Source organism: Monopterus albus, unplaced genomic scaffold (assembly GCF_001952655.1).
Source record: "Monopterus albus unplaced genomic scaffold, M_albus_1.0 scaffold440.1, whole genome shotgun sequence".
Classification (NCBI taxonomy): domain Eukaryota; kingdom Metazoa; phylum Chordata; class Actinopteri; order Synbranchiformes; family Synbranchidae; genus Monopterus; species Monopterus albus.
Genome location: NW_018128320.1, coordinates 39,824 through 63,346, shown reverse-complemented (window position 1 = coordinate 63,346; position 23,523 = coordinate 39,824). Strand labels below are relative to the sequence as shown.

General features: G+C 38.9%; 2 protein-coding genes across 3 annotated transcripts in view; both read left to right on the top strand.

The window, feature by feature from the left end:
• Window positions 1-1,521, top strand: part of LOC109952198 (uncharacterized) — a 5,363-nt gene extending 3,842 nt beyond the window's left edge. The window contains exons 7-8 of the mRNA XM_020587149.1: window positions 564-604; window positions 1,003-1,521. Of these exons, the coding sequence (XP_020442805.1) occupies window positions 564-601 (38 nt within the window). The 3' untranslated portion in view covers window positions 602-604; window positions 1,003-1,521. The remainder of the gene's footprint in view (window positions 1-563; window positions 605-1,002) is intronic.
• A 1,131-nt stretch (window positions 1,522-2,652) lies between these two features.
• lsr (lipolysis stimulated lipoprotein receptor) lies at window positions 2,653-18,658 on the top strand. Of its 2 annotated transcripts, XM_020587147.1 has the most exons (11): window positions 2,653-2,886; window positions 4,497-4,826; window positions 6,767-6,886; window positions 7,237-7,293; window positions 8,384-8,530; window positions 9,431-9,634; window positions 9,851-9,901; window positions 10,716-10,832; window positions 13,601-13,898; window positions 16,626-17,094; window positions 17,936-18,658. In XM_020587147.1, exons 1-11 carry the CDS (start codon window positions 2,847-2,849, stop codon window positions 17,969-17,971), a joined length of 1,869 nt encoding a protein of 622 aa, XP_020442803.1. In that variant the 5' UTR covers window positions 2,653-2,846; the 3' UTR covers window positions 17,972-18,658. The 2 variants fall into 2 exon arrangements, with proteins under 2 accessions (XP_020442803.1, XP_020442804.1); XM_020587148.1 differs by lacking the exon at window positions 7,237-7,293 and having other exon boundaries at window positions 2,654-2,886; window positions 17,936-18,657.
• Window positions 18,659-23,523: the final 4,865 nt, after the last annotated feature.

The window sequence follows — 23,523 nt, the reverse complement described above, 5'->3', positions numbered from 1 at the left end:
GTTTTAATATTGGATTCGAACGGTAAAAGGGTTTGTAATACATACCAGCTGACAAATGGATTTCGTGTACAAGTAAAGGTAAGACCATAAACTTTTATTATTTCTAGTTAGAAATAAGCTCAACTGGAATAAATTTTAACCTCAAATTAAATATGGGTCACGTTTGTGTGAAGAATGCTGATATGAGATATAAAACATAACGCATTGTCTGTTAACAGACAATTTGTTAATGGTTCATTTGTATTTGTAAATCTGACTAAAAGAGTCAGTGCCTCACCAGCTGTCAACCTCACCGCACGTCACTGGTGTGAATGTCAGATTGTTGACTTGGGAACTGACAAAAAACATTCACCACATCACACAGTGTAGGCGGGGAAAAACGTGATTATATGGGTTGCTCATTTTGCTCCATCATCTGTAGAACATCTGTTGAGATGTCAATGGAATTCCATGGGCGCAGATTCCATTTGGGTCTGATGACTTTAAAATGTAGACAAATTGCCAACAACCATATTTTTTTTTGCTTTGACTCAGCATGACAGCAATTTGTTTTCATGTTACAGCTCTCTTTCTGATTGTCGGCAGAGCTCTGGTGGTCTGAAATGTAAGTGTGACTCAATACAGTCACTGATAACTTTCAACACAGTCAACTGAGACACTGATCGGGTTTCAACATAGGTCACAGTATTTTATATTTTTTTCTCCCAGATAAAGCCCACTCATGCTTTTCAAAGGATAAAATAGCTATATTTTGGAATGTAGCTAATCACATTTTATTATTTAACTCTGTTTTTAATCCTTAATGTTAGTGCCATTAGAAAAACAGGTACATTAATTTATTTAATGAGCCCATTTGTCACTATGACTTCAGTTTTCCATAGTTAAATGAGCTATTTAGAACAAAATCAGGATATCGTGACCCTGTTCGGGGACTAAGCGGTAGAAAATGAATGAATGAATGACGCCGCTTATATTTCTCTCCTTTTTGTTTTTTTTTAACAGGATTAAAAGTGGTCAACAGCTGAAGAGGACACAAGTTCTTGCCAAGCTTTTTGTGTTTTGCTATTTTTATCTTTTGTGCTTTGAAATTGCTTTTGCTGCCATATAGAAAATAGCTGCATAGGTTAGTTCTATTTCGTATAGTCTTAGCCTATGGGTAGTCCTGAAGTGCAGGTTGGTCGCAAAAAGACATCTTTTCAGGACTACGCATGCGCGAGGGATAAACCCAATAGGGACAACTCTTAAGAGAACTACGCCTGTACTCATAGAAGCTTGGGTTACTGTACGTAACCATCGTTTTATAATCGTTGGGACAGCTGCTGTTTGGTTAGCAGGGCTGCAACTCATGATTATTTTCATTTTTTTTGTACGATGGGGACGTTTAGGCCTTTTTATTGAAAAATGACCGAATTAATTACCAAATTAACGGCAGATAATTTTCCTGTTGATCACCTAATTGCTTCTTTGACCAGCTCTCAGCTTGATGGCTAATAATTATGTATGAAATAAGCTTGCTGCTAAACATTTATTCCTGTTGCTTTAATTAAAAACTGTTGTAAACAGCATACGATTTTGTCATTATTTACATAATTAATATAACATTAACATAACACAAAACTGGGTGTTTTAATAAATAATCAGTAGTGCAAGACATACGCAGAGCTTTAACTTAAAAATAAAATATTAATAGTATAGATACAAGTTCGAAATCCTGCATTCAAATGTTTAATAAATGTGTAGCATAGAAGTCCACATTGGCAACAGAAACGTAAAGGTTTTGATATGCAAAATAACAAATTTCACGATGGCAAATATTATTGCATTATAATGCAATAATGCAATTTTTATGTTAAACATTTGGTAAACATTTAACTGTCCTTCCACCGTGTAGCTTAATCTATAATAATTATTAGGGGATAATGTTTTGTCTTAATCTGCAAAGTAACTAGTGACTATAAATACACGTACTAACATAAAAGATACAATATTTACATTTGCATATATTGTACTGTACTTGAGTAAGTAAATACTTTCCATCATAGTGAATATGACAAGCCTAAGGTTAGTCTTAAATCCCAAGACTCAGGAGTAGATTCTGAGGGAAGTTCATTTCCCCCGTAGATATCTTACGTGTTTCCCCTTACCTCAATCTGAATCTCACTTTCACCCTTTCTACCTCAGCCAAGCTTTCGCATATAATGTTTAACATATTGTAGCTAATACTGTGATTATAACGCGTAGTACTACTGGGCTGTGGTAAAAATTCCACTCCTTCAGGAACTTCATAGGCCCTGCTGGGTTACTCTCCTGGCTACATCTATGTTTACTCTTCACACATGTGCACGCCCATTGGCACTCCACATACATACTGGCTGAACATTAACCAGCAGTGTTTTTTTAGTAGCGGTATCAGTGTCTGGGTCGTACCAAATAGTGGGTAGTTAAAACTCTATTTGCCTATCTCTTCGCCAAATTTCTATCTAGGTGAATGAATATCTTGATGAAGAAACACTTTTGTTTTTTAAAACTTTGTTCTGTTCTCATCACTATGTTCTTGTATCGACATGAATCTAGTTGACAAACAAAAACACAAGCCAAACCAAATTCAACACCCCTGTATTTCGCAACTTGTCGGTGAAAGCTCACCTGTTGGCTGCGCGGGTGACGTGAGGCGTTCAGGTACTCCCCTCGCCTACGACACACAAAGACAAAATGGAGGTGACGCTACCTGGCTGAGATAAAACTACACTTGTGTTCAATATTATGCATAATCTTAAGTTTTTGTTTTTGTATTTGATGAGTTATTAATACTTACATCGACTGAGACTCGAGGAAAGAGGATTAAAATGTTTTGGACGTTAATAATCGTCGCTTTAATGGCAACAGGTAAGTTGGCCTTTTTCTGTATTTTGCCAGATAGGGAGGATCCTCTTCCGTGAACAGTCCGTTGTTGTTTCTGCAGCTGCTCGAGGTTTTCAAAGCCTTGGCATATTTTGTGGCCTATTTTTTTGTAGTCAACGTTTTAAGGCTGTTTACATTTATATATTATACAATTCCCTGGGAAATTTTTATTAAATTGTGCAACAACAGGATTTTATCAATCGAGAATTTTAAAGCTTATGAAAACCCGTTATAAGAAAATATCGTCGTTTCTTCTTGTTGATGGATGTTTCCTTATAGGCTGCCAATACTTTCCCTTTATAATAAACTAGTTAGAGTTTCGTGTTGTGTAACTTAGTTTGTTGAAGTTCGTTAAAAGTCTAGCTATAATATGCCTGGAAACAGCCAACAGTGGCTGTAAAAAGATAGGCCCTACCAGTACTTATGATATGTAAAACATGTATTACTTGTGTTTTATCTGTATTTAATCAAATGTGGTAACATCAGCAACTTATTGCTCAAATGTTAATAAAAACAAAACGTGAGCAACGGGGAACAAGGACCAAGATAAGTGGAGGTTTGTTAGAACAGACACACTTGGAGTTATATATATATATATACAGATAGATAGATTTGTATAACATAGCATCTCAAATTACAGGCTCCATAAAGCTGAATCAACAAAAAGGCCTTGGCCTTAGAGAGATCTTTGACAGTGGTATAGTTGGCAGAAATTATAGTTGCATGCTGTAATGTATGTAAACAGAACCTTTATACCTTTAAACCTTTTGCATAGTCATGCAAAATAAAAGGAATCAACAAAATGTGTGTGTGTATTCACAGTTTTATTCTTATGTTTGTGGAGATTGTCCTGTATTCAAAGTGCTAAACTAGTCAACAGGGCTTACTTGAGTTTCTTGAAGCCATTTCATCTCATCCAGGTCATTCAGCTTCTGAAACTCAACCAAGTAGCCTACAGTTGTCAGCTTTTAGTGCTTTGGATAGGCTATTGGTGTTTCAGTTTAATCTATTTACTTTTCTGTTGAAGAAAAATGATAAATACTATTTTGTTTTTGTAGAAATGTATGTGTTGCTAGGAAAATGTAAGGCATAACATGCCATCTAGAAACCATACATTTTGTGATGCTTTATCAAATGGTTATTTTGGGGCCTTTATATTTTAGATTTAGCAATACAGGAAAAGAAACAACAACAATGCCACTGCAATTAATCAGTGAACATCTCGAGTTACATGTTTGGCTGGAAATAAAGGGCATGTTGCTTATTGTTGGCAACTCTCACAAAGAGGCCAAAATCACATCTGAGCTGTGGTTCCACAGTTGGGTATACACTAATCCTCTTCTCTTAGAGAATCTCAGACATTATAATTTACTGTACTGTATTGGTTAAGCTGGAAACTCTGAGCCCATCTGAGGTGACTCATCGCTTCCACTCTCAGTGATACTAGAAATGAAGAATCATTGCTTGTCATACACCACACCCCAGGAAATCCATATTTATGCAATAGTAGAAAATGTGAGCTACAGTTTAATAGTAATAATAATCAACATTGTCATTTACCACTTAATCTCATCATATTTTTGATTTCTCCCTAGAGTCCACCATGGCCATCTCGGTCCAGTGCCCCACCAAGAGGTACATTGCCATCCTCTTCCAGCCCGTCACCCTCACCTGTAACTACCAGACAACTGCCACTCAGCCTCCTGTTGTCACATGGAAATACAAGTCATATTGCCAGGACCCCATCCAGGCTGCAATGAATCCCAGCAGCGCACAGAATGCCCTGTCTCAGAACAACCCCAACTATAACCCCAACATCGAGTGCGCCGACACACAGAGGACTGTGCGCATTGTAGCCTCCAAGCAAGGAGATGCTGTTACCCTTGGCCCGGAGTACCAGGGTCGCAAAATCAGCATCACTAACAGTGAGTTGACTGAAACTTGCATTCTGAAATCCCGTTTGGTTGTATAGTAAAGACTAGGTGACAGTTAAAATTTGATTTGAAATATATCACTGTAAACAAAAAATAACGCTGTGGAATTAATAAAGCAACTATTTATCAATTAAACTATTCTGCTGCTATTTTGCTAATCGTAATGTTATTTTTCAAGCAAAAAATGTTAATTTCATATTTTTAATCTTCCAGTAGGGAGAATTTGCTGCTTTAACATTATAAGTTGAATATCTTTGAGTTTTACTGTTGGTAAGAAGAAAACAAGGCTTTTGATAAGAACACCTTCTCCGAAATTTTGATGAGCATCAGTTAATCAAGAAAATAAATTAAATTTGTTTACTTTCAAGGATGTTTTACTCCGTAACACAGATTATTTGAAATTTTGTTTGTCAAAATAAGCACTGATATTTTAAACAGATATTTGATGTAAAATCCCAAATGAGTACATTTTACACTGGATACAGACTATGAGTGGTTAATTATTTCATATCTACTCTGCCAGTAGTTGTCTTCCAACATATGTAAATTGTGTATATAGTATTTTCTTACTACATCAGAACTTTGAATGACTTTCTCTCACTTTAATTTCTGTGTAGATCTACTTTTCAAAATAAATTTTAAGATATTATTGTAGATGATATACATATATCGCACAAACCTAGGACGCTTGCCCCTCTTCCTCCTGGGAAGGGGGTAAATTAGTCAAGAATTAACTTAGGGGAGATGAACGTGGTGATTTACCAATTTAACGCAGATGTAAACTGGTTTTGACAGCTTTTAAAAGAAGAACTATCCAACCCAGCTTGCCAGCATATTTTGTACTACCTCCATGCATGTGAAATAACACTGTGCACTTGGCATTTTTTAGTGTTCCTTATTTCAGTGTATGTCACTTTAATACTGTTGAGAAAATCATCATCACTTCAGCACTTTTTGACCAATAGATCTTTCACAGGGCTGAAGCAAGTTAAAAACAGTAGCCATTCCAAGATAAAATATTGGAGTTAATATATATTAACATTAGAGTACCACACAAAACATCAACACAATTACATACTGAGTGTGTAGTAAGTAAAGAGGTACACTAATAGGCACGTCTGAAACCTGTACCATGTTAAGAATCTGCAGCATACCGAGACAAATGATGCATGTAATGTATCAACAGACCAAATGGGGAAACTGGCAGGTGTCCCTCCTCAGTCCATATTTAATTGTGTAAGGGCTTAGTTCAAAGCCCTGTGAGTCAGCTTGGTAGCATCTGGTGTTTATTGATGATGTTTTGTTTGTCTGTGATGTGCAGTGTGTGAAGTTACTGGATTTTAGGCTGGGTAGTAAAGTAAAGGGAGGAATAATAAAATAAATAAGAAAGCAAGTAAACTAATTGGGGTTGTCCAACACGTTTGAGGATGTTCTAAAGGATGATTATCATCTGCTACATCAAGATATTAGAAACAGTTTTGCTATGCAGTGGTAGACTAAGACCAACAGCCTGTCAAACAGAATGGTGCTTCCTCTCCCTTGTGCCCTAGGGGATTAGACAGTAGTCAGAAGGGGAAAATTGCAATAACGTTGCCACAGTTTTGTTCTAGTTTCATCTAAACATTTTATACAGGGACATTGTTCAGTTCATCAAAATTAAGGTAAGGCGAGGGAAAAAAAATTAAGTGGAGCGGTTCCATTGAAACCAAAACAATGCAGGCTGTAGGACTTGGAGGGCAGTGTTGTAATGTGGAAGAATAAACATATTTATATTTACTTAGTAATAACTGTCTTGTTGAGGTGTCAAAAACTGCAACTTAACAAGAATTATTATAAGATCCTACTGTTACAAGGTTGTAATAACCTGAATTAATAATACTGTAACCACTTTAAACCCAAAACACACCTGTTTATCTGTTTATTCCTCGCAGATGCAGACCTGAATATTGCACAGACAGCATGGGGTGACAGTGGTGTCTATGTCTGTTCTGTTCTCTCCTCCCAAGACCTTTCAGGAAATGGTGAAGACTACACAGAGTTAATTGTACTTGGTAAGTACCGTTTATGGGTGTGTATATTGTCACAGTCTAACATGCACATATTAACACAGTTTCCTCTTCTTCCCTGCATCCTTCCCCTTTCCTTTACTTTCATCTTCATATTCTTACCCATGTGATGACACATACGGGTTCAAAGTATTTGAGAGCAAATGTTCCAGATGATCTTTGTTTCACAGATTTTGCAGGTGTCTGGTGAGCTAGGCAGATTTTCATTTGAAACAGAAGATACTGTCCACAAGCCCACTTCTGAACAAGTCCTTAGTCATAAGTTGTAGGCAGCAAAATTAGGCCGATACCATGGGGCACTTTAAAGTAATTGTGGCTTTATCTTTCTTTCACAGAGAGAAAGTCAAATACTACTGACCTCCTGCCTGGCATTGACTTACTGGTTATGGAAGGTATTATATTATAGCTTTTACTCCCACAGTAGACCTGTATGAGGGAGGTTAAGGTTTAGTTGTAAAGGAGATGAAATAAACCTTTTTTTTTTTTTTTACAGAACACCAGAGCTACAGTGCTTGAGGTCACTCAGATTGTGTGCTTTTAAATTATTCAAAATTTATTTTATTGATTTCTTACAGTCTAAGCTGCTTTGTTAAACAGTGTGAACTGTTTAGGCCTGAGACAGTCAGTACATTGCTGGCCAAAATTGCACTCTAAATACATAAATGGTAACTAGAGCTATGACTCATTTTGAGAGTAGGGCCCATTTAATGCACAAACATCCTATTTCTAGATGAAAACAGTTTAGCTGTCCAGCTTGTGTCACACTTCACTTATTTCTGTAACATTCTCTCCTACAGTGTCATTTGCTGTTTCGGTTTCATTTTATTTAAATTGACTCAGTCTATGGCCAGTCTGTGGCTACCTGCTCTTTCACTTCTCTGCTAATCTAGTTTCCATTTTAGTTGATTTATTTGAACATACAATATCTCCCCTCTGTTTTATTTCTTTCTTAAGTTGCATGTGCTGCCTGAACTGACTTGCATAGTGAAATCATGCCTTCGGCTGTAAAAACCTGTTTTACCACTTTGACGAAACATCAAGAAATAGCCAAAGTACCATTGCAGCTCACATGTTTTGATCTTTGCAGGCAGTAACAATGTATCTCGAATGTTTTAACCAAATTGTTAGCATTTATAAGCAATACACAGCACAACTGGAAATCTAGAGTCACTAGGTCAAACAGCGGCCCTCTGTTGCTGCACGTTCTAGATGACTGTTCACAGATGCATTTACATATATGACTCCGATGGATTTTTTTTGTTCTAAAAAAATTTTACCCACAGTGGAATTTCTGTTATGTCACCATAGACAACTGAACTAGGAGCTTTGTGTTTATGCCCCTTTATTGTATGTATATGAGCAAACTGTGGGGAAAAATGTCTTATTTTCTGAACTTGTCACTGTTAACAGAGAAAAATTAAGTTTTGTGAATGAGTAATGTAAATTTGTGATATAAATGTACCTAATGCATGATCCGCACAGACTGGCTCCTGGTTGTTCTGGTGGCTTTGGGCTTCTTGTTGCTGCTGCTCCTGATCGGGATCTGCTGGTGTCAGTGCTGTCCACATACCTGCTGCTGCTATGTCAGCTGCCCCTGCTGCCCCAACCGCTGCTGCTGCCCACGAGCACGTAAGTACTAAATGGAAAGACAGTGAAATTGTACTTGTAGTGTTCATTTACTGCATGAATCACAGGACCTGGGTATCAAACATCAATATTTATTAGGAACTTTTGTATGGCTTCTTGCACACACATTAAACATTTATGATTTTTGGCCTGTTTTGTGAAATTGGAGTAAAGTTGAAATTATTCCAGTGGGATGAGAGTTTAAGTTTCATAGTCCTTTGTGGCCAATTCCATTTTAAATGCTACTGGAAGGCTGTCCTTTTCAAGTTCAGTGCTTTGTTGTGTGGTATCAAGAGTGTCTGTACTAGGCTCTGGTCTGATGAACAGAAGCTTTAAATTTGAAAAGCAGCAGCTTTAGAAATGCACATTTATGAACAAAAAATATAGCATGTAGATCTCTTCTAGTGAGGACCAGTGTGCTTTTATATAGTACAATGATGAAACAGTATTTATATCATGCACTGAATTCAGTGCAAGTGCATCTCATTGTTTTAAGCAGTGGAGAACAGGATATCAACATATTTAAGCATGGACATGACTTGAACCACTTTCTGCAGCTGTGAAATTTTGGTGCACATTATGTATTTATTTTACAACCCGGGACACATGTTGTTACTAATAAAATGAAGTTACCGATTTCATCACCAAAATAAAGTTATGTTTCACAGAACAGTATTTAATTTTAAAAGCAGTAGTTTGAGATCTTAGAACACTTGTTTTCTTGCTGCGAGTTGGATAAGAAGCTCAATTTAATGCTGGTGTTGCTAAAGTAAATATGAAGCTAGAGCCAGCAACGTTTTAGCCTGGCACAAAGACAAGGAAACAAGCATGTCTGTTGTTCCACACAGTCTCATGTTTGCATTTTTTCTGCGCTGCAACTAAGTGTCTTTTATTATTTCACAGTGTATGAGGCCGGAAAAGCAGTGAAGAAAGGTATGGCCAATCAGTATGCTCCCACCATGTATGCTCCCAGTATGTATGGTCAGCCAGCATACAGTGGGCCACTAATGAACCAGCCTGTTATGCCCTTGCTTCCTCTTCCTAATGGAGCTGGACTCCCACCTCCCCAGAATGGTTATGGTCATGATTATGAAGGTGCCAGTTCAGGTGAGAGTTACTTACACTGAAACCAGACTTGTGTTATTTTATTACTAATTAAGGAAAAGCTGCTGAATAAATTCTGTAGCAGTTCTGATAATGTGTTCCTTTTAAGAAAGTTTTTTTAAGTTAATTCTTAGAGGTTTCATAAAGACATCCTAAATCTCTCAGCTAATTTGTTTAACACTGAGCTTTGTTTAAATTTGCTTTCTTTTAACTGTGCAGTTGGGCAGGGCTCCCAGGTGCCCTTATTGCATGACCGTGACGGGGACCACAGTAAGTAATAGAAGAAACCACAAACACTTATGTAATTTCATTTTTACGTGGGCGGGGGATTTTTGCCTTCTCATTTTCACGTTAAAGCCTGCTCAGATTGTCAAACCTCCGCTGGTACAACAGAGAGATCATTCTAAATTTTCCGTTGTGGTTTCACACGAATACAGTTCTTGTAATTAGTACCTTCTAATAGTTGTTAGTCCTAGACTGGCATTCTTTGTAGTGTGGGCTCAAAGTATGACTTATAATATTCCACTTAGTTTACTTATATTTACAGTTTGTTGATAACTATACATGTTTGACATTATACTGTATATGCTTTGTAATGGCTCTTGTTGCCCCCCACTGTTTTGTTAAACTGACACACTTCTTACTGTTTAACTGACACCAGTGTTTTTGTGTCCTCAGTATACCACTGGTTGAAAGACATTTCTGTAGGAAAGTGTTCACTATATCCTCATCATCGTGACTTGCCAATTTGTTGACTTTTTTTTTTTTTTTTAGATTATATGATTTTATTAAGATATTTTGATACATAAACATATGTAATTGAGCAGATGTTGGGGAAAACTCCCTTCATTTTGACAGCTGTCTCAGGTCTTTATGTACATTGTTGTCCAGTTTCATCAAAAAGTATAATGTCACCTATTGTAGGTATTATTCTGAAACCCTCACATGAGCAGCAAGAACAATAAATTAACTGAGGTTTAGGAAAAGAATATAACAATGTTCTTCCATGAGACCCAGTGACTTGGTGTGTGTTGGCACAAGGATGCAGAAGCTGGATTCAGATCCCCTCTGTTCTTCTCTCCAGCTCGCAGTGGGTATCGTATCCAAGTGGACCCAGACGGGAATGCCACACGTGCCATTTACTATATGGAGAGGGAGGTGGCCAAGCTGGACCCATCAAGACCTGCCAACTATAACCGCTGTGAGCGACTAATCACTTAAGTTACATATCAACTGTGCTGCAGACTGCTCTGTGTAGGGGGGCGGGGGCTGACACACTTCTGGTAAAAGGTGTCAACTACTGCCTGGATCTGGTTCACATTTCCTCCAAACTTTTGTAAAGTTCAGTCTGTTCAGTTACACACTTATTCAGTTTATTCAATTTATTTTATTCAAACTTAGGACATTGAATATAAAACGCTTTTATGAAATCAGTTTTATAATAATCTGAATATTATTTTGGGATAGTGATATACAGTTTGACAAATTAATGCAAAATCAGTTGGAAGAATAATTACATGCGTTGAACTGTTTTCTGTTGCTATGGCTTATAGCAGACAAATAACACAGTTTTGCTGAATTGTGATAACAGGATATCATTTTATCACAATATAATTAAATTAATCAAAGTCTGCTTTATTGGCCAGGTGTGCTGAATATATGAGGTATTAAAGAAGGTAAGTAAAGTAAACGAAATGCACACAGTGCATTACAAAAATAAAGTACATTAACAGAAATGAATTACCAAAAATATTGAGCTGTTACCCAGCTTTACTTTCAGCTTACAGAGATCTTCTGTAATTGGGGAGGTTTGCAAAGTCTGACACAGCAAAACAAAAGGGTGAATATTCCTTCTCCTTTTATTTGAATAAAGAGCTACTAAATTATCATCACAGCCAGTGATTGAGTGAACCCAGCGCAGTATTTTAAGTGTGTGTGTGTGTGTGTGTGTGTGTTTGTATCGCCGTGGACTGAAGGATGTACTGCTTCTGTTAACTGATTTTAATAATGCCTCTGACTGTAAATCATTGATTGTGATGGGGGGGAACTGTAATCAGTTCATTATGATACTATACAGGTGCATCTCAATAAATTAGAATATCGTGGAAAAGTCCCTTTATTTCAGTAATTCAACTCAAATTGTGAAACTCGTGTATTATATAAATTCAGTACACACAGACTGAAGTAGTTTAAACCGGTGGGTCTTTTAATTGTGATATTTTTGGCCCACATTTAACAAAAACCCACCGAATCACTATCTCAATAAATTAGAATATGGTGACATGCCACTCAGCTAGTCAACTCAAAACACGTGCAAAGGTGTCCTGAGCCTTCAAAATGGTCAGTTTGGTTCACTAGGCTAAACAATCATGGGGAAGACTGCTGATCTGACAGTTGTCCAGAAGACAATCACTGACACGCTTCACAAGGAGGATAAGCCACAAACATTCATTGCCAAAGAAGCTGGCTGTTCACAAAGTGCTGTATCCAAGCATGTTAACAGAAAGTTGAGTGGTAGGAAAAAGATGCACAACCAACTGAGAGAACCGCAGCCTTGAGAGGCTTGTCAAGCAAAATCGATTCAAGAATTTGGGTGAACTTCACAAGGAACGGACTGAGGCTGGAGTCAAGGCATCAAGGGCCACCACACACCGCAGCTTCAAGGAATTTTGGCTACAGTTGTTGTATTCCATTCCATTCCTATTCCTCTTGTCAAGCCACTCCTGAACCACAGACAACATCAGAGGCGTCTTAGCTGGGTTAAGGAGAAGAAGAACTGGACTGTTGCCCAGTGGTCCAAAGTCCTCTTTTCAGATGAGATTTTTTAGTCACTGCACCCGTTTACCAAGAAATTTTAGAGCACTTCATGCTTCCTTCTGCTGACCAGCTTTTTGGAGATGCTGATTTCATTTTCCAGCAGGATTTGGCCCCTGCCCACACTGCTAAAAGCACCAAAAGTTGGTTAAATGACCATGGTGTTGGTGTGCTTGACTGGCCAGCAAACTCACCAGACCTGAACCCCATAGAGAATCTATGGGGTATTGTCAAGAGGAAAATGAGAAATGAGAGACCAACAAATGCAGATGAGCTGAAGGCCACTGTCAAAGAAACCTGAGCTTCCATACCACCTCAGCAGTGCCACTGACTGATCACCTCCATGCCACGCCGAATTGAGGCAGTAATTAAAACAAAAGGAGCCCCTACCAAGTATTGAGTACATATACAGTAAATTAACATACTTTCCAGAAGGCCAGCAATTCACTAAATATGTTTTTTTGTAGGTCTTATGAGGTATTTAATTTATTGAGATAGTGATTTCGTGGGTTTTTGTTAAATGTGGGCCAAAATCATCACAATTAAAAGACCCAATGGCTTAAACTACTTCAGTCTGTGTGTACTGAATTTATATAATACACAAGTTTTCACTATTTCAGTTGAATTACTGAAATAAATGGACTTTTCCACGATATTCTAATTTACTGAGATGCACCTGTATGTGTCTCAATGGAATGGTTCAGTTCTTCTGAAGCTAGTGGAAATTTTGCGGGTTACTAATTTCAGGTTTGCTAATTTATACCCAGAAATGTTTCTTTAGGTGCCCGTGAACATACCAGCAGAAGACCAAACTAGATGCCTTGCACAAACTTAAAATGTGTAATTTTTCCACAAGTATTGTGGGGTTTTTGAATGATGTTGAAAAAGGATGCAGTTTATTAGGTGTAAAATCGGCCAGTGTTCTTAGCAGTGTGCATACACACACAGCATCAACTAAAACTTACACAAGACAAATGAATATATTGCACTGTGTATAAAGCAAGTGAAATTACACAACATAAATGATAAAAACTTTATGTGGAGCCTCTTGGTGGCTGCCGGGCTTTTACGGAGCTCCTTACTTTGCTTATTCTTCACTCAGACACCATTTCATTCCTTCTCTCCTACTTACCACCTCTATTTGTCTCCCCTCAGTGGAAAATATGAGTGAAGTCAGTTCCCTGCATGATAGCTTGGAACCCCGAGGTCGCGGGGGTCGTTCCCAGCCTCCACCTTTGGCCACACTCTATGACCAGGATGAAGCCATGAGCACCATTAGCAGTGTTTCACAGCAAGGCCGCCGTCGTGATGACTACCCACGCCGTGATGGAGCCTACACGGGTGGTCGTGCACGTGCTCGCTCCATGGACAACCTTGACGACATTGGGCGCCACTATGGCCGAGACGACTATCCACCACGCCGGCGCCCAGATGAGCCCAGAGGCAGGAGAGGGTGAGTCTTATATCCCTGGGCAGGCCTGTTTATAGCCATTACCACCCTACTTAGTAAACCTTTGTCGAGACGTGTCTGTTGGTACAAAGAACTTTGCACACAATTCTGAGATTGTGTCATTTACTTTGTTCCTCCTTATGGAAATCCTTTAGGTAGCAGCTGCAGCTGATTGTCGCTGTTTGTGGTTACAGTGACAGCCAGCGGGGCCTATAGCAGTTGTCGCTAACTGACATTAATTCCACAACTTAAATTGATGACATGACAAAATGAAAGTGGCTGCTGTCGGGTTTGTGACCTCGCTGCAGCCGGTGGACAAACAGACAACATGCAGTGTCCACTGTTAGCCAAAGATCATTTATGAGGTAAAGAGGCATCACACCGTAACACCGCTGAATACTTAGAGTAAACTGAGTGCTCTGCTGTCGTCACAACAGCACTGACGGAGTAAGACATCTCCACAGGTAAAACTATTAGTAAATCTCACATCACTGATGGAAATGTACAGGTAGCACATTCTGTGTGCACACAAATGGTTATGAAGATCTGTTGTCTGTTCTTCTGTTACATTAAACATTACTTTCATTAGCTTTTTGTTTTATTTTTAACCCAAAGTGCTGCCAGATGGGCAAAGAGGTGCTGCAGCTACTTGGTTATGGTTTACAACTTTACAACTTCTCTCCTTAGAATACAGTAAGGCCTCTGTATTATCAGCATTACCCTATTTGGTGCAGGGAAATGTGTACACAGTATGTGACTCATATGATTTTCACAGTGGTTTTCACTGTTGAGACCTTGTTTCAGTAGTCATATTTGGATGAGGCCTTCTGTAACTAGAGAAAACAGCTGGTGCTTAAAGAGCCAATAGCAAGCGTTTCCTTTCTTTCTGACTTATCTACAATGTTACAGCGGTGAATTATTATCTTTGATGTGACTGAGTTTCCACCAGGTCGTTGTCAGTATTTGCAGTGACTTTATACATTGCTGGGTATGAAATACTGACATCAAGTGAAACTATGAATCTCACCTTATATACAAGTGGTGTGAAAAAGTATTTGCCCCCTTACTGATTTCTTATCTTTTTGCATGTTTGTCACACTGTAATGTTTCAGATCATCAAACAAATTTAAATATTAGTCAACGATAACACAAGTAAACACATCATGCAGTTTTTAAATGAAGGTTTTTATTATTAAGGGAAAACAAAATCCAAAACTACAAAGCCCTGTGTGAATAAGTGTTTCCCCCCCCTGTCAAAACATAACTTAACTCTGATCATGCCGAGATCCAAAGAAATTCAAAACCAAATGAGAAAGAGAATAATTGAGCTCTATCAGTTTGGAAAAGGTTATAAAGCCATTTCTAAAGCTTTGGGACTGCAGCGAACCACAGTGAGAGCCATTATCCACAAATGGCGAAAACATGGAACAGTGGAGAACCTTCCCAGGAGTGGCCGGCCGACCAAGATTACCCCAAGAGCGCAGCGACAACTCATCCAAGAGGTCACAAAAGACCCCACAACAACATCCAAAGAACTGCAGGCCTCACTTGCCTCAGTTAAGGTGAGTGTTCATGACTCCACCATAAGAAAGAGACTGGGCAAAAATGGTTTGCATGGCAGAGTTCCAAGACGAAAACCACTGCTGAGCAAAAAGAACATAAAGGCTCGTCTCAGTTTTGCCCGAAAACATCTTGATGATCCCCAAGACTTTTGGGATAATACTCTGTGGACAGACGAGACAAAAGTTGAACTTTTTGGAAGGTGTTTGTCCCATTATGTGTGGCGTAAAAGTAACACCGCATTTCAGAAAAAGAACATCATACCAACAGTAAAATATGGTGGTGGTTGTGTGATGGTCTGGGGCTGTTTTGCTGCTTCAGGCCCTGGAAGACTTGCTGTGATAAATGGAACCCTGAATTCTGCTGTGTACCAAAATATCCTGAAGGAGAATGTCCGGCCATCCGTTTGTGACCTCAAGCTGAAGCGAACTTGGGTTCTGCAGCAGGACAATGATCCAAAGCACACCAGCAAGTCCACTTCTGAATGGCTGAAGAAAAACAAAATGAAGACTTTGGAGTGGCCTAGTCAAAGTCCTGACCTGAATCCAATTGAGATGCTGTGGCATGACCTTAAAAAGGCAGTTCATGCCCGAAAACCCTCCAATGTGGCTGACTTACAACAATTCTGCCAAGATGAGTGGGCCAAAATTCCTCCACAGCGCTGTGGCAGACTCATGGCAAGTTATCGAAAACGCTTGATTGCAGTTGTTGCTGCTAAGGGTGGCCCAACCAGTTATTCGGTTTAGGGGGCAAACACTTATTCACACAGGGTTTTGTAGTTTTGGATTTTGTTTTCCCTTAATAATAAAAACCTTCATTTAAAAACTGCATGATGTGTTTACTTGTGTTATCTTTGACTAATATTTAAATTTGTTTGATGATCTGAAACATTACAGTGTGACAAACATGCAAAAAGATAAGAAATCAGTAAGGGGGCAAATACTTTTTCACACCACTGTAGAACTGCACTCAATGTATTAGCCTTAAACCTCAGATACAACAAGATTGTAGGGTGCAACTTAAACCTGTTGACTTCAACAAGATGCAGCTCCCGGGTTTAAGCTAAACAGCTGTGGTTTAAACGGACACAGAAGTGAGGATGAAACTTAACTTCGAGTTGTCTTAACTTCTCTTCAGCAAGTCAAATATTTCTGCTTTCTGTTTCTGTAGCTCAGATGATGAGTGGAGCAGCAGTGCTCGCAGCGGTTACGACCGTGACTTTGATGACCGCCAGCGTCGCGACTACTCCCCTGATGGTCGCCGGAGAGGGGAAGGAGGGGGATATGGTGGCCTCCCAGGGCGACGGAGCCGCAGTCGTGATGATCTGATGGACCTGGAGAGAGATCGCCGTCCTGGCGGTGGCACGAAGGGTGGGAGAGATGATTATGATGACAGCTTTCTACGAGAGGCCATGGAGAGGAAGAAGCTGGGCGAGCAGCAAAGGGCCCGCAGCAGAGAACGCCTGGATAGCGAGAGTGATCGCTCGGATCGAGGGAGGGCACCTCGTGGGCCCCCACCACTTCCAGTGAACCCGCCTTCTGGATACCCTGGTCGCCATGATGACTATCCACCTCCTCCACCACCAGCGTACAGTGAAGATGAAAGTGTGTCATCTTCAAAGAAAAGCAATCTCCGCAAGGTAAGTCAAAGCAAAACTGCCTTTTCATATGACCGTTTAGATGTTTCAGCGACTTTCAGCATAAACTTCAAGTTTACATGAAAATCTGTGAATGTAAGTGTATAAATTTTGTGATTGGACAAAACTAATCCTACATCCGAGGAAGTCGGCTGTAGGATTAAAGGATACACCTGGTGATATTTTCAGTTTTTTCCCATTGTTAACAGATTAATGAGAAGACAAAAACCAACAAAGAAATGATCCTACTAACAAGTATTGTTTGTGCATCTTATTCCTCTGTGCTGTAGAGTGATGTAATTGTCCTAAAACCATCCAAAACACACCTGTAAGCCACACCATTGTGCCAGGTGACATACTCCTTAATTATAATGAAGATAGGCACTGGAGTTTATTTTGAGTCAGTTCAACCTACATCGTCTTGCTGCTATAAATTCTCACAAATGAACCTGCCATGTATTGAGCTGTGGACAGTCCCTAACGACACATTTTGTACACCAGTTTCGGTACTGTGTAAATTAAAAAAATACAGCTGTTTTGTGAAATTTTAGCTTTTGAAATACTATGTTAAGGAAATACTGTATTTTAAGATTGTCTTCAGGAGGGATGCATGAGTTTGGGACAGACACAGACGGCATAGAAGTCAGAGCACTGAGAGATAGACTTGCACATTATTCATTTATTTGTTTTTTCCTTTATGGGATTTGATGACAGAAAATTACAGAATAAGCCTTTTCCTTTAAGTCTGATTGAGGCATCTAAAATGGGATTAATCTGGGATTCATGTTTGGTTTTCCTCAGAGGATTTCTTAACTGGACGTTACTTTTTTTTTTTTTGTTACAGAACGGAGCTGTGAGTCGGGAGAGCCTGGTTGTCTAACTAGGATGGGAGGAACCTGCCTGATGATGGAACCGTAATCCATCTAAAAAATAAAAAGACCAATTGATTTCTGAGACTGTAAATATTTGTCACTGATAATTTTTATACTGCATAATACATAGTAAACGTAACACAAATTGATGCTGAATGTGTATGTATACTTTTCTAATAGGGAAGAGGTGCACAGATGATATGTTGTGTGCTTTTTCATGTGTAAAAGATTGTGGCTGCCACAAGTGCCTTAGAGTGTACAGAATTTTACTTGTAGATGTGAAAGCTGATAAATCTCTGTTCAGGCATTTACATCTTGACATGTAAACGTGCTCTGACTGTGATGGCAGTGCTTTGAACCCTTACATAGTTTCACTTAGCTGTTCCAGGTACAGATGTGGGTTTATGGGGTTTTGTTTTGCTTTTTACTTGTGAAAGAACTGTTTTTATAAGAAAAGCTGTGTCGCTTTTAGCTGCTCAGAATTTAGAAACCTGGTGAACAAAATAGTCTGATCAAATTTGAGTACTTACATTTTAATTTTCTTCTTTTTTTTTAATAAAGAATTTCATTTAGAACTGACAATGTATTGTACAGCTGACCAGTAATGTATGTACTCTGAAAATGCAAATGCTTATTGTGATTTTATGAAACCTGATTTTACAATAAAAGTCTCTATTGTCAGGCCATTTACTAAATGTGACTTGCAGAGTTTAACCACTAGGTGATGCCATCATTTTGGTCAGAATTTTAATGGCACAGTGAAATGCTCTTTGGCTAAAGGAAGTAATAATGCTATAGACCTTCTGCTGTGTATGAACCACTGTTTAATATATAATGTTTAATATATAAAACTTTCTGAACTGATCAATTAGACAAAGATGATCTTTATTTTTAGGCGTTCACTGGGATTTCTGTTCCTCTGTCTGTAGCCAGACAATTCCTACTTCATTTTAATTTGTGGTCGATGTAGCCCTTCAGTTTGTGCCCTTCTGAAGGTGTTGTGCCACATTTTACAAATGTTTCTGTACTTCATGCCTTCACTTTGTCCACTATTTAAGTTATACAGTAATAATGTCAGATGTGATTTTACACAACATGTGACGGTAAGTTTAGTATCAACTGATATACTTGCAGTTACTCTGTGTGTGTGTGTGTGTGTAACATGAGAAGCAGCAGGTCAAATTTCAGTGTTCAGTGTCTTTAAAGGGATTTTGGCTGGAAATCTGTTAAGCGGTATCACTAGGTTCCTACAAAAGTGGTGAGGATGTGTTAAAAAATTTTTATTTCAAGTTTGTCAACTAAGACAAAATTGAATTATATAAAATGACACTTGATTTCAGAGTTCCCGATGTCATCTGTTTCAGGTGTTCTGATTTTTCTCTCGCGAGTCTTCTCACATTGAATGCCATTCGTGTTGTGCATCCATCAACAGCCCCATGTTTCGGATCTTAAACTATGGTTACAGTGACTGAGGTGTGTGCTCATCATCTCCACATTGCCACACAAACATCGGTTGTGACAGTGATTTCATACACAAGTGAAGTTATGTTGAAATCTCTGTTGTCTTATTTGATGCCAGTGAGGTACCAAACACAGCACACTTGGGTCTGAAGAACAGTCCATCTCATTGAATAAGATGACAGCTGTACCGTTTTGAAGGGCTGTGTCAAAATGGAAACTAGGCCAGAAGTTGTCTCTTTGGAGCATGTTTTACTGATCCTTTTATATTAATATTTTTAAATAAGTTAGAGAATATCAAGTGCCTGTATTAGGCAGGAAGATGTGTGCTGCTTTTATGTTACTCTCATTTTAATGTTTCTCTGCAAAGGAAGCTTGACTATTCAGTTGAAAGACACCTGCCAGGTTTGTTAAATAGATCTTCCAGTCATTTGGTCATCCTATGTGGTCCATCACAATATTTATATTGTATTTATACAGTATTTTAAAGTTGTAAGTAGTATTTTAAAGTAAAACACATTTTTCATAGCAAACACAAGGAGACAGAAAAGTTTTTTATTAGTGAGAGAATGCTGGATGTGATCTAATTGTCCTTTATCACACAAAACTGTGGATGCAGCCTCCAGTAGTTTATTGCCAGTTGCAAAGAGAGGATCGTCTTTGATAAGCTGTTGCTGTGATGATGCTCAGTGGCCAATAGACTGGACTGAGCAGCTCTGAGGTGAGAATGTGTTTGTGGTTAAAATGATGTTCCTGAAAAAGAGAGCCTTAGTTTGTGAAGTTTTCCTGGATAAATACAGGTTTAAAATAAAGTCCCTGCCTGCAATAAACATCCTGCTCGGTCTGAGACATTTTAGTCATTGTCATTCTCAGACAGGATGATTGTGTGTTCAGCATGTTAAAGGCTGATCTAAGGTCATGTTCCTCATCTATGTTTATAGTGTTTTTCAAAGATGTTACTATGCACAGTTTTGTCATTCTGATTTTCCATACTGTTAATCTATTATGTTTACCTACAGTGCCTTGCGAAAGTATTCGGCCCCCTTGAACTTTGTGACCTTTTGCCACATTTCAGGCTTCAAACATAAAGATATAAAACTGTAATTTTTTGTGAAGAATCAACAACAAGTGGGACACAATCATGAAGTGGAACGAAATTTATTGGATATTTCAAACGTTTTTAACAAATAAAAAACTGAAAAATTGGGCGTGCAAAATTATTCAACCCCCTTAAGTTAATACGTTGTAGCGCCACCTTTTGCTGCGATTACAGCTGTAAATCGCTTGGGGTATGTCTCTATCAGTTTTGCACATCGAGAGACTGAAATTTTTGCCCATGCCTCCTTGCAAAACAGCTCGAGCTCAGTGAGGTTGGATGGAGAGCATTTGTGAACAGCAGTTTTCAGTTCTTTCCACAGATTCTCGAATGGATTCAGGTCTGGACTTTGACTTGACCATTCTAACACCTGGATATGTTTATTTGTGAACCATTCCATTGTAGATTTTGCCTTATGTTTTGGATCATTGTCTTGTTGGAAGACAAATCTCCATCCCAGTCTCAGGTCTTTTGCAGACGCCATCAGGTTTCCTTCCAGAATGGTCCTGTATGTGGCTCCATCCATCTTCCCATCAATTTTAACCATCTCCCCTGTCCCTGCTGAAGAAGTTTTTTTTCCATTTTTTCCCCCAGTGGGGGGGGGGGGGGGTCCTCATCCAATTTAAGAGTCTAAAGACAGAGGATGTCGTATGCTGTACACATTTTAAAGCCCCTTGAGACAAATGTATGGTCAACATACAGAAAACCTTGACTCAGATCTTCAGACCTTTTGAGGACATTCACAAAAGCACTTCACAACAACTTGCTCATTTATTGATGTTAGTTTTTGGATATTTATATCAAATATATTTGTACTGTAGGTTTGAAGCAGCAGCAAGGACACATAGAGTAGTATAGTGTGTTTTGTCAGTGAAATAGTAACCTACTGAGAGACCCCTAATGGACCTCGAGCCCTACTTTAGGAACCAAAGTCTGGCACCTTCAGATGCTCAGACACAGTTTCACAGGCCAAACTGACATAACCCTGCTTCAACAACTTCACCTTTGTGAAATGAGGTAAATTGTGTTCCTGCTCCAATTTAAAACCCTGGTTCCTGGCAATAAGGCAGCATTGCATTGGCAATAAATAAATACTAAATATACAGCTCTTATTATTTCACTATCGAATGATATAAACAAATAGCTGCTACCTGTTAAGTCCATATAGCCTACAGTCATAACTCACTTTGTGGTCATTTAATTGACACTGCCACAATACACATCCCATTCTGCACCTCAGCCCCCTTTACACACCTCCTTGCTACATACAGTGCACATACGTCCTGTGTTGGCAATGAAAGTTCAAGATGTAAATTCTGAGGTGCAAAATTCCCAAGGATACTGGGCTGGTTTGTGATAATTGCAGTGTATTGCACCATATTTTCCAAGTTGTCCCATCCTAATAACATTTTACTCAGTCAAACTGCTAAGCCCTTGATACTGTGCAAAATCACTAAAACAAGAGGTGGACAAAGAGCAGACAGATGATCAGACTGGTTTTAACTTATTCAGAAGAGAAAATGAAACATGCTTCTTGTCCAATCAGGGATTACTGTGTTCATTGTTATCTCTAAATGAAGTGGTTTATATGACCTGGCTAATATCTCAGACATGACTTTGATGAGTACAGTTTTAACATGTTTATTAAAATAATGGCCGAACTACAAAAATAAGACAAATTCTATATGAAAACAATATCTTTTGTTCAAAATAATAACAATAACATTGTGTTAATCTAAAACCTGAAAGCTATTTAAAAGACTAGGCCCCCCACCCATCACAGGTTCTGTGTGCCAAAGATCCAATCTGCTGACAGAGAGAGGAAGAGGAGGGAGGAGGGAGAGCAGCAGAGAAGGCAACTGCTGAAGGGGAGAAGACGACTCTCTGAGCTCCTCACTGGATTCAGATCAGCTGATAAGGTAGGAGCTCTGCTTTGCTCTCATCTACAGTTACCCTTCCTTACTTTTTGATTAATGATCAAATCCTCAGCCTGCTACTTGGTGTTTGCTTCACTCTCAGTCATAACTCTTTTTCTTCTTGTTTCTCTGTGGGAGTTTAAATTTCTCACCTCAAAGTCCTTTCTTTACAACAGAAAGGCAATAAATGGCTTATTGTGATCAGTTATTGCAACACTAGAGGGGCAGATATTTCACAGCAGTGTGTTTTACGTGTAGAGTTGGTCTATTAGCCTTAACAGTCTGCATTTGATGCTGTCACACATTTTAATTGTTTCTAGCTGATAATGGTGCACAGAAAATAAACAGTGGGCTGTTGTTTGACAACTACATTATGTATTCATCTGAGTGTGTACTGAAAGATTGGAAACTGTTGGCTAGAAATTTTTTTTTTAATTTATTGACTAAAGAAAAAACAAATATTAGATTCTATAGCCTTCTTGGCAATCTGTCACCTATTAATACATTCAGCACGGTGTCATCACATCCTTGCTACTTGTGACTGTGGAAATACACAGCGGTCATTGATCTATTAACAGACTGAAATGTTTGTCCTACTCATGCATAAATACATTAGGGCCAGCTGTGGCTCAGGAGGTAGAGCAGTTGTCCCTCAACTGGAAGGTCGCCGGTTTCCCATTCTCCCCAGTCCACAGTTGAAGTGTCCTCGGACAAAACACTGAACTGCCAGTTGCCCCTGATGGTCAGGTCAGCGCCCTGCAGGGACAGCACCGCCATTGTTGTGTGTGTGTGTGAGTTGGCGCCACAGATGGCTACCTCAGTTCTGTACTGGAGACAGATTCCTTGTGTGTGTAGCACACTGGGCCAATAAAAGTGACTGTCATTACTGAAGTCAAATCAGATTTTATTCATATAGCCCAACATTACAAAGCACAGGTTTCCTTCAAGGGGCTTTATCATCTGTTCAGCATATAACAGGACAGGGAAAAACCTACCCTAAAAAAACCCTCTTAAAAAAAAAAGCAGTGGAAGAAACCTCAGGGGCAGCAACCAAGGAGGGGTCCCTCATCCAGGAAGGACAATAGGTGCC